Here is a 16,333-nt window from a genome sequence, read left to right as displayed (position 1 = left end):
ACCTGTTAAATTTACTCATTAATATATTTGAAAAAAATCAACAAATCGACATTTAAGGCAGCGATCACAATCCTGAATTTAAAATTCAGTAAAAAGACATTGCGTGTTATTTGGCAACACAGTATTATTAAAAATAAAATATTGTATATATTAATATAATACAAAACAATACATAAAGTAATAATACATACTATAGCCTTATACAACACACAATAGTTAATTTTATACACATATGACATCCTCTTATACCGTACATATGTAATTATGAACAAACATATGTATTTATTACACACAATATGTGTTGTCTCTAATAAACACATGAAAAATCAGAACGGTACTGAAATTTTTCAAATTAATACCGTAATCATTCACAACATTTAGTTACTACCTCCGTCAATTTACAAAGTTGACATTTATTTTTTGCATGTTGATTTTTTAATATTAATTATTATATCAAAATATAGTACAAATAAAAAAAAAAAGAACTTCTATTAGTGTGTTATAATTCAAATATAATGATATTTGTATAAAAAAATTATACAAATATAAAAATATTTTTAATGTGTAAGTAAAATGATGCAAACTCTAAATGTAAACTTATTAAGCGGACAGACTGATAGAGTATTATATTTCATTCAATATTTATTATAACAAATATGACTAACTTTACTACATTATATCTGTTCATTCTCTTTAATTACTAATTAAATTTTTAAAAATACTTGCAAATATTTCTTTTTATTTTTTTTCATTTTTTCAATAAAATATTTATTTTTCATGATGAACTCAAATGAACTAAATAAAATGGATATAATAATATTATGTATTAAATTGTTAATTTTAGTGAAATAATAGAATATAAATATTAATACACTTCTTTATTTTGTATATACAAAAAAAAAAAAAAAAAAAAAATTCTACACTTTTTAATTATGGCAAATAATTCTTACATAGTAATTATTTATACATTTAATATTACACTCATTTGTAACAATACCACAATCTCGAAAATGATATCATTATTGCTTTCTATATATAATAAATAACTTTACACACTCTTTATTTATACTTTCAATATTACATTTATTTGCAAAAATATCGTAAACTAAATGTGAAATATGTTGAAGGTGAGAAAGCATTTTAATTGGGTTAACAAATTCCAAAACAATAATACTATCTTCGTCCACAGTCAATGTATTCATTTGCATTTGACGTCATTGTTTTTAATATTAAAAATATTTTTATATTTATATAATTTTTTTTTTTTGAAATATCGTTACATTAGTATTATAAGACACCAATAAAATTATTTTTGTCGTTTTTTTTTTTTAATTTATACTATATTTTAATATAATAATTAATATTTAAAGATTAATATGCAAAAAATAAATGGGGGAGGAAGTATCATATTTAATAATAATAAAAATAAATTTAATAATAATAATAATAATAAATTTAATAATAATAATAATAGTGTTGTAATCAAGGAATAATTATTTCACCAGCTCTCCTTAAGAAAGTCAAAAGATAGGTCTTCTCTGCTGATGTTTGCAATTGCAGTTCAGTGTCAATGTTTTTACACACACACAAATATATATATAGAGAGAGAGAGAGAGAAAGAGAGAAATATAATGTGTGTATATATATATATATATATATAGAGAGAGAGAGAGAGAGAGATTCTAGGGTTGAGAGAAGACAAGGAGAAACATGTTTTCTTCCAAGGAATTAAAGATGTTAAATTAATTAATGGATATATTATTATTATTATCTATCTTTTAAAAATTTGATAGGTTTGTATTTGTAATTTCTGAGAAAGTGATGTTCCCTTGTCTCTTTTTGTTTTTAATATTCAAATTATATTTTTTTCAAGAGGGAACCAAAGGTCAATCACTTATCTCTCCTCTCTATTAATCATTCATTTATATATTACTAACTTTTTATTTTTTTAAATAATTAATTACTTTTTGTATATTCAACTAATGAAATTAATATCAATTTGGGATTAATGATTCCCTTGCCAAACCAAATAGTGTGTGTACTTTTAGTTCAAATTTGCTACTTTAATTATTCTAATCCAGTAAAATAAGATAATGAAAATTTTAAAAATTTCATAATAATAATAATAATAATAATAATAATAAAGTGGAAGCAATACACACCAAATATATTGTGTTTCATTATTGCTTAAGACAATTAGGGAAGAAAATATATAAGTTTTCTCTTAATTATTTAGTTATATAAAGATTGGTTTATATATGATACAATATAGTGCATGTTTCAATAATAAAAATTGAATGAATACTTGTAATTTGTGTGTGTGTGTGTTTTTTTGTTAATCATAATTTATTCCTTAAATTAATATATTCAAATTAAAAGTTTTTTTTTTTTGTGTTATATTATACTAAAAATTAATTTTATATTTAAAATATCATATTAATATATATTTATATTAAATTAAATAACTATTTTAATTTAAAATTTTACAATTTAAAATCTCAAATCCAACTCCCAAATCCAGAAAAACACATTGTTTGTCTATATGGTTTGGATTTGAGTTTTGAATTTGTGTTTTGAATAGTAATTTTTTTTAGTTGAAATAGTTATTTAATGTTATATAAATGTCTTTTTTTAATGTAAAATTAAATTTAGCATAATATTACATCCGTCCACTAATAAAATATACTACTTCCGTCAAAATTGAGAGTACCATTTTTATCATTTTCGTCCGTCTCACTCCAAAGTATCTATTTCCTATTTTAGTAAAAGTAGTAGTACATTAATATTAAAATACCCTTAACTTTTATTTAAATTACAAATATATTATTACTTTATATATAAAGTCAGAAAATATCAAAACTTCTTACACATTCCAATTGACCAATAAAATATTATTATTTCTTAATTTACTACAAAACCACAAACGACCTCTTTGGAGTGAAACAGAGGTAGTACATATTTTTAATTTTGATTATCCAATTATAAAGTAACTATTTCAAAAAAAAAAAAAAATTCTAGAAATATCTCTATTTATCATCGCATCATTACTTTTATACCAAAAATTAAAGCCAAAATTGTCTTATACTATTTTTTAACTGTCCACTATAATTAAAATACTATTGTTTCATAATTTATCCGCAAAAAATAAACGTATATTTTCAAATTGAGAGATAGTAGTAATAAATAAAAAAATAAATGTTTAATTTAATGCTCCCTCCGTCCCAGATACCGTGTCTGCTACACTGTAGACACGGTATTTTAAGAGGGGTGTAATTAGTAGATAATTAAGAATGTATTAGTGAAAATAATTATCCTATAATATAAATAATTATAAATTAAGATTAAGATAACTAATTAGTTTAATTAAAATTAAAAAAAATTAAAATTTAAAATGAGATTAAAGAGTGTAATCATTTTACAAGAAAGGAAAAAGTGACATGGTAAGTGGGACGGACAGAAACGGCAACGTGGACATGATATCTGGAACGGGAGGAGTATTTAAAAAAAAAATTGAAATAGTAAAAACATACAAAAATCCAAAACCAAAATATCACAAATAAACACACCTAAAAGATTTATACTCGCTCTGTACACTCAAAGTTTTGGATGAAATGATTTTTGATGTGGTACAAAAAATTGTGTCAAAATATAAAATATATTACTCCCTCCGTCCCATTAAAAGATTACCATTTTTTATTTTCGTCTGTCTCAAAATAAGGTTACCATTTCCTAATTTAGTTATTGTACTACCTACTTCATATAATAAATACCCTTTCAACTTACAATATATTACACAAATGCCATTACTTTTATATTACACCATACTAATATGGGTATTTTTGTCTTTTTTACTACAATCCAATATAAAACTAATATTAAAAATCTACGTGCAAAAAGCAAACGTCACCCTTCTTGCGGGACGGAATGAGTATTTTAAATTGAATATTAACTTTTAATAATGACTTTTTGACTTTTGTATAAAATATTATATTTTATATTATTATTTTTTGAGAATCACAATTGAAATATAGTGTTGGAACAACAGAGCCACTATTTAAACAACCAAAAGTTTTTCCAATATAGTTCAATAAATTTATATTACGGTTCAATATTCATGTAACAGTTTAACAATTTAATAGTCGTCTACACAATAATGTAAATAATTTATACTTATCGAAGGATTTATTATGTGATTCAATGAATTTTTTATATGATAAAAAAATATTTATTTATTTTAATTAATTAATTAGTAATTAATCTGATGAGAAAAATTCCCATTAAACTAATTAATTAATTAACCTGACATCACAAGTCGTGTCTCTTAATTATTTAAAAAATATTTGGGGATCCAAAATCGATGATTAGGTGGTGGCATATGATCTGTGCTTTATTTAATTTATTATTTATCATAGGTAGACCAATAAAGTAATTACGTAAATTTAATTTTAGGGATTAGAGAGAACGATAAGATTGTCAAAAAGTCTTCAATAATTCTAATTGAGGCCCTCTTATTTACTATTTTTGCATATTTTAAAATTAGTTTGTCTAATTATATGCATAGAGCTGACAATTGGTCGATTCGTATCGGGTTCGTGTAGGGTTGAATACTTTAAACGGATTAAATTACTCAACTTTAACCCGACCCGTTTATTATCGTATCGGGTTCGGGTTGACCCGTTTACTATCGTGTCGGATTCGGGTTGACTCGTGTTGACACGTGTACATAATTAAATCAAATTTCTTGATTTAAATTAAATAATTTTTTGTTGTGTTGTCGTGTTATATTAGTTTTTATTGGTTTGAACGTAAATTAGGTTGAATTATTTAAAATTGAACTTAGTTTAAATTAATTTATGAGGAAATTATTAAATTATGATTATTTTAGATATATATATATAATGAATATATTAATCAATATTAATATATATAATCGGGTTGTCTTGTCGGGTTCGAGTTAAGAGCCTTAACCCTAACCCGATCCGTTTGCTATCGTGTCGGGTTCGTGTTAACCTGTATACATAATCGGATTGAAATTTTTGACCCAAACTCAATTATTTCGTGTCGGGTCGCATCGGATTGTCATGTCGGATCAATTTTTGCCATCTCTATATATGCATGTCACCATCTTCAGTAATATCGAGTGAAAGCATTATTATGAGAATAATTTTGATAAATCGAATCAATTATATATAAACATTTTTAACTTATGTTGTAAGGTACATGTAGTACTTACCTTACAAATATATATATATATATATGTATATTCAGATTAAAAGTTTAAATTTAAATAGTAAAAAGGAATTTTAATAAATTATATATTTTGAAGGGAATTAACATTTTGCTTCTTAAAAGCAAACCCAAAAAACGAAGATTATTAAGGAACACAACCCTAATTTAAATGAAAGAGATTTCACACGTGTAAGATTCTAATAAAATGTAATCTTGTCTTCAATTTGTAAATTTACAATATTGTTATCTGTTTGATTGTAGTTTGAAATTAGGTATTAATTTGAGTTTTTGTTTAAATAATATTTGGATATAATGTATAATAAAAATATATATATATATTTTAATTTGAAATGTGGATTTGTGTTTGAAATCATAAACAAACTAATGAATTTTGGAAATTTTAAAGTTTAAAATTTGGAGAACAAATCTGATTTTTAACTTGAAAATCTTGATAAATTTCATTAGTTATGTTACCAAAAATACAAATTTGTGTGATTGAAATTCCCTCAAACCATAAGTTATTTTAGACATCTAAAATAATAATTCCTAAATAATTCTTTCAAAACAAATTTCTGTGATTGAAGATGTCTAATTTGGTGTTCATTGTCAATTGCGTATTTATTAGTATCCGGGATGGTTGATGATCGGTTCCTGGGGTAACCGTTCGGCAAAATGTTGTGCAAGATCGCGGGGGAATTGTAATGCTTGAATTTCGGTTCATTTGCGAATTATGCAATAAAATTTCTCAAAACTTCTAATCATTGGGCCGAACGATAGTTAATTATCGTTCGATGGTGGTTTAATATTTGACTCTTCAGGGGATTGACTTTTATGCGATAACAATTTGATTTGATATTTTACGAAAAAAAATAATAATGAATACTAATATTTTAAAAATGTTATCGTAAATGAATGAATAGTATTAAAAATAATGTTTAAATATATGTAAATAAAGTCAAATAATTCCATACTTCAAAAAAATTAATAATAACAATAACTCCTGTAAATTTAAAACTCTATTTTGGAAGAAATTTTGCATCCACCTTTTTGTCTCTTTGCATGTCTAAAAACCCATCTACTAAAATAAAAAATATCTGCACTGAACTAATCCAAATACTGTGTGTTGTGCGTGAGAGAGATAGAAATATTATAGAGAGAGAGAGCAGCCATTAATGATCATTGAAGAAACCCTAGCTAGCTTAAAATAAGCTGTTAATGGAGAAGGGTAAGACTTTCTTCTTTTTCAATTATTTTTTATTTAGTTAGTTAAGTCGAGAGATGTTCTCCAAAAGTATCATCATCATCACATATCACCATATCCCTCCTTACCTATAAATTCAGGTCTTCTCTTCCAACAATTTTCCCCACCAAACAAAAAAAATAAATTATACTACTAATTAAACCAAAAAAGAAAGAAAGAAAGAAAGATCTGTATCCATGGGAAGAGCTCCTTGCTGTGACAAAGCCAGTGTGAAGAAAGGGCCATGGTCTCCCGAAGAAGATGCAAAACTCAAGGAGTATATCGACCGCAATGGCACTGGTGGCAATTGGATTGCCCTCCCACAAAAAATTGGTACACTAATTTATATAATTCAATCTATAATTGTTGTTGTGTGATTTTGTGTTTTCATTTTCGATTTTTATCGACGATGTTTGTTTTTCATGGAATTAATTAGGGTTGAAGAGATGCGGGAAGAGTTGCAGGCTGAGATGGTTGAATTATCTGAGGCCAAATATCAAACATGGTGGATTTACTGAGGAAGAAGACAACATTATTTGTAGCCTCTACATCAGCATAGGCAGCAGGTAATTCCTCCCCTATTCTCTCTCTATCTATCTCTTTCTCACTCCACAAAAAAAAATAAAATAAAATAAAAATGGGACAGACAGAGAGACAGACAGACAGGAGTATGAAAACCTTGATTTATTGTCCTTATGCAATTGTCTATGGTGCTTTTGTTAGGAATTTGATCACATGGTGGCTATTCGATAAGAAGTTAAATTATTTCCTACATTTTTATCTTCTTGTTTCTTTGCCAAAAATAAAAAAATAAAAAAATTCAATATATTGGTTCGACATTCCAGGTGGTCTATAATCGCGGCGCAGCTGCCAGGCAGAACGGATAATGACATCAAGAACTACTGGAACACGAAGCTGAAGAAAAAACTCTTCGGCAGGGCGCGCAAGCACGTCGCATCGAATCAGGCCATGGAACCAGGCCTGGAATCAAATCATGGCCCTGGAAACGACACCTCTGATCATAATATGCAAAATCTCAGCAATTCGGCCCTGGAAAGGCTTCAGCTTCACATACAGCTCCATAGCCTGGAAAACAATAATCTTTCTTCCTTGTACAACAATCCAGGCCTGTGGCCAAAGCTGATTCCTCAGAAGATGATCCAGGCCATCCATTCGAGTAATCCGACGGCTCAGAGACCTTCTCCCTCTCAACCCGATCATTCTCTACATCCTCGACAGGCTTTCAAAATCGACGGCTGTGGCGAGCCCTGTTTTTCGCCGGAGGATTCTATTTTTGCTAAATCGAGTGCCCTGGAATTAAATCCAGGGCAATTAGACAACCCTGGAATTGATCAGGTTGGGCTGACGCAAGTAGAGCTTGAACATCTGATCAACAATAAGCCGTCGGGTAGTTTTCATCTCCCGGAGGGCAATCAAGTGGCTGACTTCGGATGCTTTAAGGATACGGCGTGGTGGTCGAATGAATTCTGTGTGAATAATTCTACGGCAGGATCGAACTCGTGGGACTCGGAAAATTTGATGAATCAACCTGAAAGAATAATGTATCATGATTTGGATTTAGGGTTTAGTGTGCAGTGAGAAAGATGGGGCGTCGAGAGGATTCGATGATGATCGGAAAATTGCAATTTTGGTAACCCCTTTGTCTTATAATTTAGTACGGTCATATCTGATGTTAAATGACCAGTTCACGTAAAAATTTAAATCTAAAGATATACGTATTATTAATTATTATATAGTCACTCAATAATTTCCTCAAGTGCAAGTTGGAGATGCTCCATATACGAATCTTATAAATAAATGGAAACGAATCGTCTTCACCTTGCACTGAGGAGAGATATTGGTGACTTCGTAATAAGAAAATAATGTATATCTCTTCAAATTTAAATTTTTAGATAAAAAGATCATTTAACATTTGAGTCGGTGAATTTTACAATTTTTGGTCATGAAATTCAAAATCACGTATCTGTGACGTGAAGTTAATTTTAGGACCGAAAATAGTAAAAATTAGAAATTCTTAGAATAAGACCGTGAGCGATTAATTATAGGATAAAGAGTAATTATTATTGGGTGTAGATATAGCCAAAATTACAATTTTTCTAAGATGATCATTGCTAGGGTTGGTATTTGTTGCTCCCTAGAGAATGATCACTTGGTCATGTAAATTGTAAGAATAATGATCCTATCATGTATGTATTTTCTATGCTCTTTTTTTTTGTTATAATTGAAAGTATCATTTTTATTATTTGTTTATTTCCATTCGAAATATCACTTTTTTATTTATAATAAAAGTAATTGCATGCACGCTAATACTAAAATATTTATAATTTTACATAATTTACAAATACATTATTACACATACAATTAATTTATACATAAAATACAAATGACAAAATTGTTAAAATCATCATATATATATATATATATACTTTTTCGTAACTAATAAAATACTATTATTTTTAATTTACTATAATCTAATGATATATTTGGTAAAGAAAATTGAGAGTAGAGAAATTTGTTTGAATCAGATAAATAAAGTTTTACTTTTTAAAAGGTTTTTTTTTTTGTACAATTTAATTTTTATAATTTTTTGAAAATATATTATTTCTGTCATATAAAATATTATATTTAATTTATTATTCAAGTATTTAATTTTTTTAAAAATAAATAAATAAAATCTAACTTACAATAATGGTATCTAATTTATTATTTAAGCAAAAAAAACCACAAAAATATTTTTCATAGATTTTTAAAAGATAATAAAAAGTGAAGACAGTTTTAAGAGATAAAAAAATACTTCAAATTAAAACATTAAATAGATATACACATATTTTATAAAATATTATTTAGACCAAAATTAAAATAAAACTATAAACTCAAATACTTAAAATAATTTTTTTTTCTTCTTAGCAGACAAAATTTATTGTTACCATATTCGATTTTTAATTTTTTCCCAATAATTTAAAAAACACTTATTTTTAATTTTTTACAAAATATTATTTAAATATAAAATTCAAACAAAATCGTCGCAATTCAAACTCAAACCAACACACCCTTAGTAATATATCGAAAGAGTTTAGTAATAGAAATTTGAGGAGTTAATAAAAAATAGATAGACATGAAATAAATTAGAGACAAATATTAATTTAACAAATAAATAAATAAATAAAATAAAAGAATATTCAGGTAGAATTAGGCATGAAAATGTAACCTAAAGAACATCTAATTTTGCGGAGAAGTGGCGATTCTAATTAGCGACTCAAAATTCAAAGTCGTGCTTCCGTTTTCCTCAATTGCACTAAAAGCGCATTTTTGAAGCCTCGAAATATTCTCTCTGAATTTTGTTCCTTCGTCGGACCTCATCACGATGGCCAAAGCCCTCACGACGGCGTCTCTGCTAAACGCGCCGCCGCCCACCCCAACCCCGATCTGCCACGTCTCCTCCACGCGCCGCCTGTTTATCATCTGATCCCCGAAAAATGGCCGGCAGATCATCGGAACGCCGCCGATTATGCTTTCCGTCACAGAGTTCCACCCGCAGTGCGTCACAAAAACGCCGACCGACGGATGCGCTAAAACCTCAGGCTGCGGCGCCCAGCCGACGACTTTTCCGATCGATTCGGTTCTGTCGAAGAATTCCTGTAATAATTGCCGCTGTGGACTCTCTCGGATCGACCAGAGGTAAGGAATCCCTTCCTCTTCAATGGCGTCGGCTACGGCGGCGAGTTCCTCCGGCGGCGGCGTCAGCATTGATCCGAAGCTGATGTAGACGACGGCGGCGGCGGAGTGGCGGTCCAGCCACGCGAGGCAGCCGGACTGGTCTTCGCTCCGCCGCGGAGCCGGCGGCGGTCCGACGGTGAGTAATTTTTGTAACTTCGATTTGAGATCGTCCTCCACGGCGGGCTCGATTCCGTCGAACGAATTGACCGCGACTGCGGCGGCGCGTGGTAGCACGCGCCCCATCGAGTGTAGGAGACGCGCGAACGGAGTGTCTAAGTTTAAGATCTCCATCGGTAAATCACCGACGCGTATGGCAGACATTCCGGGGAGGAAATCTAGGGTTCCGGCGGGATGGCGATCGCCGTCTCCTGCGCCGGGGCCGGAATTCAATTATAATGAACGACTGATGAAAATTAGGGCAATTAAATTTAGAAAAAGAACTCACCCAATCGGCGATGGATTTCGTCAGTGTACATGTGGAGCGCCGCCGCCGTCGGCCCCGCCGTCCACACCGCCACCCATGGAACCACCAATTCCTCCGCCACATCCGCCGCGAACCACAGAAACGCATCCGTCAGCAGACACGTAATCCTCGCTCCGGCGTCCTCCACCGCCTCCCCCAGCTGTCGTCTGAAATTCTCCGGCGTGGCGTCGATGAACATTCCGATGGCCTCCAGGGGGTTTCCGGTGAGAACATGTCCGTCGGGCACGCCGTCGTCGACGTCGTAGACCTTCAAATTGCTGGGCAGATCGGCGACTTTCCGGTTGGTCGCCGCCGTGCTGAAGAACGAGAAACGGACGCCCGGCGCCGCCGCCGCCATCCGCCGCGCAAGGTCGAGCAGTGCGGCGGCGTGGGAGCCGAAAGGAAATGCGAAGACGACGACGTGAGCATTTCCGGCGGCGGACATTTTTCCTTAACCCCGTTTTTCAGTAACAAATTTGGTTTTTTAATGTGAAGAGAAACCTCGTACCTCGTAAGTAACAACAATAGATTGATTGAGTAAAACTCATTTTCGACTGTTCCGAGAATGACTCTTGGGATCTCATGCCCTAATTAATTTACCCTGCAATATGGGCCGGGCCCACACACTCGGCCCAAATATAAGCCTATTACGTTTAGGCCCGTTTAAGCCTACTCCCAATACTCATTTTTTAATATTAGTTTATTGAGGGAATATTTAAGATGTTTTCACTTTTGATATTTGTATTTGATTTTGTGACGTGCGTTTTCTGAATTAGATGGTTATTGGGTTTGATATTTTGTATATAAAATTACTATATTTTTATAAAAAATAATAAAATTAGATGTAAAGAAAGTGGAAACAATTATATAGCATTAGGCTCTATTCTTTTTTCTTCTTCTTATTATTATTCAATTCTCTGTAAATATATATCAATATTTGCATACATTATTTTATGAAATAAATATTTCACTAAACAGTCAAATATAAATACAATAAATAAATACCAAGTGAGCAAATTTACGCTATGTTTAGGTAGTTTGTTTTTTGAGTAGACCTTGCTTACGATGCTAATTAAGACTAACTAGCGGGGAGTCCGCACAGTACAATCAACGAAAATTTATTACTTATTTTAAAGTATATTATTATAGAAGTTTTTAATAATTTTATATTTATTTTTTAATATTTTAATAAGTTTAAGAATAATAAATTTTTTATAAAAATAAGTAATAATTAAATAAATAATAATTTTTTTTAGAAAAATATTATCATTTAAAATAAATTAGAAAAATAATTTTACAAACTTCAAATGAATATCTAATAATATAAATTATGATTTATCTTATATATTTGAAATAAAAATATAATATAAATAAATTAATATAATATTAAAATAACAATTTAGTATGAACAATATCAATTAAAAAATTATATACTCCCTCCGTCCCGAAATTAAATATTAATTTGTTTTTTACACGTAGTTTTAGAAATATTAGTATTATATTATAATATAGTAGGAATAAAGTAGAAATGACTAAAATAACTTTATTAGTATGTGTGATATAAAAGTAATGACATTTGTGTAATATATTGTAAGTTGTAAGAATATTTGTAATGTTAAGTAGATAGTACAGTTACTAAAAAAGAAAATTGATACTTGTTATGGGACGGAGAAAGTATAAATTATACATATACTTTGGATGTGTTTAGGGGTGGAAATAGGCCAGGCCAGACTTTGGCTAAATAGGTCAGACTTATTTTATAAGACTAAAGTCTGAGTCTCCTACTGCCTATTTAAAAACTTATATAAATTTTTTTTATTTTTTATTTTTTAAACTTAATATTTGTAGAAAAATACAATTATTTATTATATATAATAAATCAGTTAAAATAAATTAATTTTTTATTTTTATTATCACCAAATATAATTTTTTATAAATTATAAACAATTAAAAATATAATATTTATATATAGTAGATAAAAAAAAATACTATATAAATATATAAAAAGGTCGGCCTGATAGGCTAAAAAGATTTTTCGTAAAGTCTAAACCAGTTCTATTTATTTAAACATGTCAGGCCAAACTAGGTCCGGTAGGCCACTACAGGCCCCTAGCCTATTTCCATCCCTATATGTGTTTAGAACTTGATTGATTATGATAAATAATAAGCTATTTATTTATATATAAATTGATTTTTGTTTGAATAGTAAGTACTAATAATTTTTATTTAAAAATAGAATAGAATACATATCTACAAATTAAATATCTATATATATCAAAAAAAAAAACTCAATTTTTTTTATAATAAAATGTAATATAAAAATAAAACTATTATTTATATACATAATAACAATTTTTGTTTTACAATTTAATGATAAAATTAATTTTTCAACAATATGATAACATAATTACAATACTTTGATAACAAAATTATAACACTCCGATTAAAAAAAAAACATAAAAATAATATATAAGTTAATATAAATTATAATAAATTGTGAATAAAAATTTAATTTACACTTAAATATTTATATGTATAATAAAATAATTTGTATATATTACAAATAAAAAAACCACCGAGCTCTATCATTAACCACCAGTCTTTAGCTTTTCTTTTTTTTCTATAATATTTCTCTTTTTTATACTCTGGATTCTACAGCAAGTTGTAAAAGTAAATCACTATGAAAAAAAATACATAATAAAAAAGAATGACCATAAATAAATTTTTATATATATTTTGACAACAAATTTGTAATTTTATAAAATATAATTTAATATAAATTATAATCAATTGGAAATAAGAATGTAAATTACATTCAAATAATTCTACGTATAATAGAATATTTTTTATATAGTACAAATGAAAAAACCACTAAACTTATAATAGTTAAATATTTCTATGTATAATAAAATAATTTTTATATATTACAAATGAAAAAACCACCAAATTCATAATGAAATAATTTTTATATATTACAAATAAAAAAACCATCAAAATTCTTTTTTTTTTTTTTCTTCTTTGTTTCTGCTTTTTCCATCAATTGTAAAAGCAAATCACAATGAAAAAAAAGTAAATGCAAAATGAAAAAAAAATTATAAATAAATTCAAATTTTCAATTTCAACATTCAAACATAAATCTTCTCGTACTGACAATGAATATAACCTCTTAAAAAAAAACATTAGATAGTAAAAATAAATCAACAAACCTAAGAAATAAAAGTGACCGAATCTCCATTAAACAAATTCTAAGTCTAGAAGACTGTCTTTTCGGATCTCAACTTTATGCCTCTTGCTCTGCGCACAAAAACATAACAAAGTAAACAATTTAGAAAATAGTAAAAAAATATATAAAAATTAAAAAAATATACCAAAAAGAAACTATAATCAATCAAAAAAGTATCAGAACAATCCAAAAAAATTGAGAGAAGATGAAAAAAAATAAGAAAAAATATTTGAAAAAAAAATAAAAATTGGATATTCAACCCATTTAAAAACACTATAAAAAACTATAAAAATTAGTTTTTGCCATTAATATGGGTTAAAAACCCACTTAAAACATATTCTAAGAAAACCGTAAAACCACCTCATTTAATTTTAGTTTCATACTAGAATTTAAACCCGTGCGGGTATATACATAATTAAAATATTTTAAAAAATAATAATAAAGTACAAATAATTACTATTTTAAAATAATGTTACATTATACATGTATGTTTACATTTTGAAAAAAATTAAAATAATTAACTATATTTATTCTTAAAAATAAAAATGAATTATTTTTGAATTCAATGTAAATATAAATTGATAAAACTATTATTTACGTACTTTTTTGCGTAATAACATTCCAAATAAAATTATTATGTCTAAATTAAAAGTGACAAAATAGTTGGGATTGAAGAAGTATTAGATAATTAAAATACTAATACAAAATTATAAAATTGCATAATTCGCCCAAGTAAAATATGCAAATCAAGTTATTAATAAAAAAAAAAAACAAAACAATAGAATTACTTATCATTTTATATATATATATTCTTTATATATATATATATTGTAACAAATAACACATTATATATATTCTTTTTATATATATATATATATTGTAACAAATAACACATTATAATATATACAAAGTATGCATAAATATATTTAATAAAAATAAAACTTATTATTTTACATTTAATTTTAATTTACCAAAATATTAAATAATTATTTGTTTCAATTTTATATTGAAGATATTTAAACAAGTAAATTATCAATTTAAAATATATAAAATTATTAATAAATAATCATATACTACTGATTCAAAATAGTAAAAATTGCAAAAATATATCAAATAATTATATTTATTATGAATGCTATATTTCTATTTTCTATATATATTTTACAAATAACAAACTATATTTTATTAAATGTAACATAAAATAGAATAATGTCAAATTATTGAAATAAAAGAACTAAAATAAAAACATAAAAATAAAAATTTAATTTCAATCGAATCTAGCACTAAAATTTATATTCAATTAATAAATATATAAATATAATTTGAAATAATATATAATTAATTAATATCAAATAAAATATTTGAATGATAAAAATATATAAGGTATAATTAAAAAAAATAAGAGAAATAGATAAAATAAAATAATCTTTATCAAATAAATATTATTTATATTCTTATTTTAAAATAAAAGAGTAATTTATAGAAAGTAATTAATATTATATAATGTGGTGAAATATTTGTATATATAAATTATTGTTTATCAATCTTAAAAATTAAAATGATTAGTCATAATTAATATTAAAAATAAAATAAATTAATAATATTTTAATTATAATAAATCAGTAAAAATCAAAATATACCAAAAATAAAAAATAAAATAAAAATTGAAAAAACACATAGAACAATGTTATATTATCCAATATCTTTAATATTTGTACATAACAGATGAATATTTATAGTTTACCTCTCCTTCTATAGATGTTATTTATTTGCAAAATAAATAGAATAAAAAATATAGGAAAAATATATCAAAAAGTAAATGAATATTATGTGTTACATTCTTCTTCTTTAAGATCGTAAGCAAAAAAAAAATAAAAAATAGAAAATATCTGCAAAATATGTTAAAAATAAAATTTATCCAGAATTGATTAATCAAATCTAAAAATAAAAGCAATTTTCTTATAAAGAACACAGTTGAAAATAAATGTAGTACGGGTAAAAGAGAGAGTCACCAAATCATTGCCGAGTTTTTGTCGGACTTTCAACACATTTTTCCGAAATCCAACACCGAAGACCGATGGTCGATATTTTGATTTTGCTAAATTGTTGAGAGAATACGCATTCGTATTACCGTATATTTGCAAAATATGATACATAAACTGAATTAAAAAATTAATTAAAAACCTACCCCACTATCTTATTATTTAAAAAAAAAAAAAAGACTGAGTAAATGAAAATTATATCTATATATATGTTTAGCAAGTTATCCTATTATAATCTAAATTCAAATAAAAAATAAATTAATTATGTATAATAAAAATAGTTAATTATAAAACTAAAATATTAAAATAATAATAAACTGTAATTTTGTTAATAAAAGTGAAAAATTAAAAAAAAAATTCTAAATTCAAAAAAATAAATTTAATAAAAATATATTAAA

General features: G+C 26.8%; 2 protein-coding genes across 3 annotated transcripts; one reads left to right on the top strand and one right to left on the bottom strand.

The window, feature by feature from the left end:
• The first annotated feature begins 6,383 nt into the window (after positions 1-6,383).
• LOC127248766 (transcription factor MYB36-like) lies at positions 6,384-8,664 on the top strand. Of its 2 annotated transcripts, XM_051271284.1 has the most exons (4): positions 6,384-6,454; positions 6,571-6,802; positions 6,906-7,035; positions 7,315-8,664. In XM_051271284.1, exons 2-4 carry the CDS (start codon positions 6,667-6,669, stop codon positions 8,066-8,068), a joined length of 1,020 nt encoding a protein of 339 aa, XP_051127241.1. In that variant the 5' UTR covers positions 6,384-6,454; positions 6,571-6,666; the 3' UTR covers positions 8,069-8,664. The 2 variants fall into 2 exon arrangements, with proteins under 2 accessions (XP_051127241.1, XP_051127240.1); XM_051271283.1 differs by having other exon boundaries at positions 6,398-6,802.
• Positions 8,665-9,709: 1,045 nt separating this feature from the next.
• On the bottom strand, positions 9,710-11,115 carry LOC127248765 (flavonol 3-O-glucosyltransferase F3GT2-like). Its single transcript, XM_051271282.1, has 2 exons — positions 10,653-11,115; positions 9,710-10,575 (listed from the first exon to the last, which is right to left on the bottom strand). Exons 1-2 carry the CDS (start codon positions 11,113-11,115, stop codon positions 9,710-9,712), a joined length of 1,329 nt encoding a protein of 442 aa, XP_051127239.1.
• Between the last annotated feature and the right edge of the window lie 5,218 nt (positions 11,116-16,333).

This window comes from Andrographis paniculata, unplaced genomic scaffold (genome assembly GCF_009805555.1).
Source record: "Andrographis paniculata isolate CXL003 unplaced genomic scaffold, ASM980555v1 Contig34END, whole genome shotgun sequence".
NCBI lineage: Eukaryota > Viridiplantae > Streptophyta > Magnoliopsida > Lamiales > Acanthaceae > Andrographis > Andrographis paniculata.
Note: the sequence above shows the minus strand (reverse complement) of the source record. Positions and strands in the feature narration are given on the sequence as shown.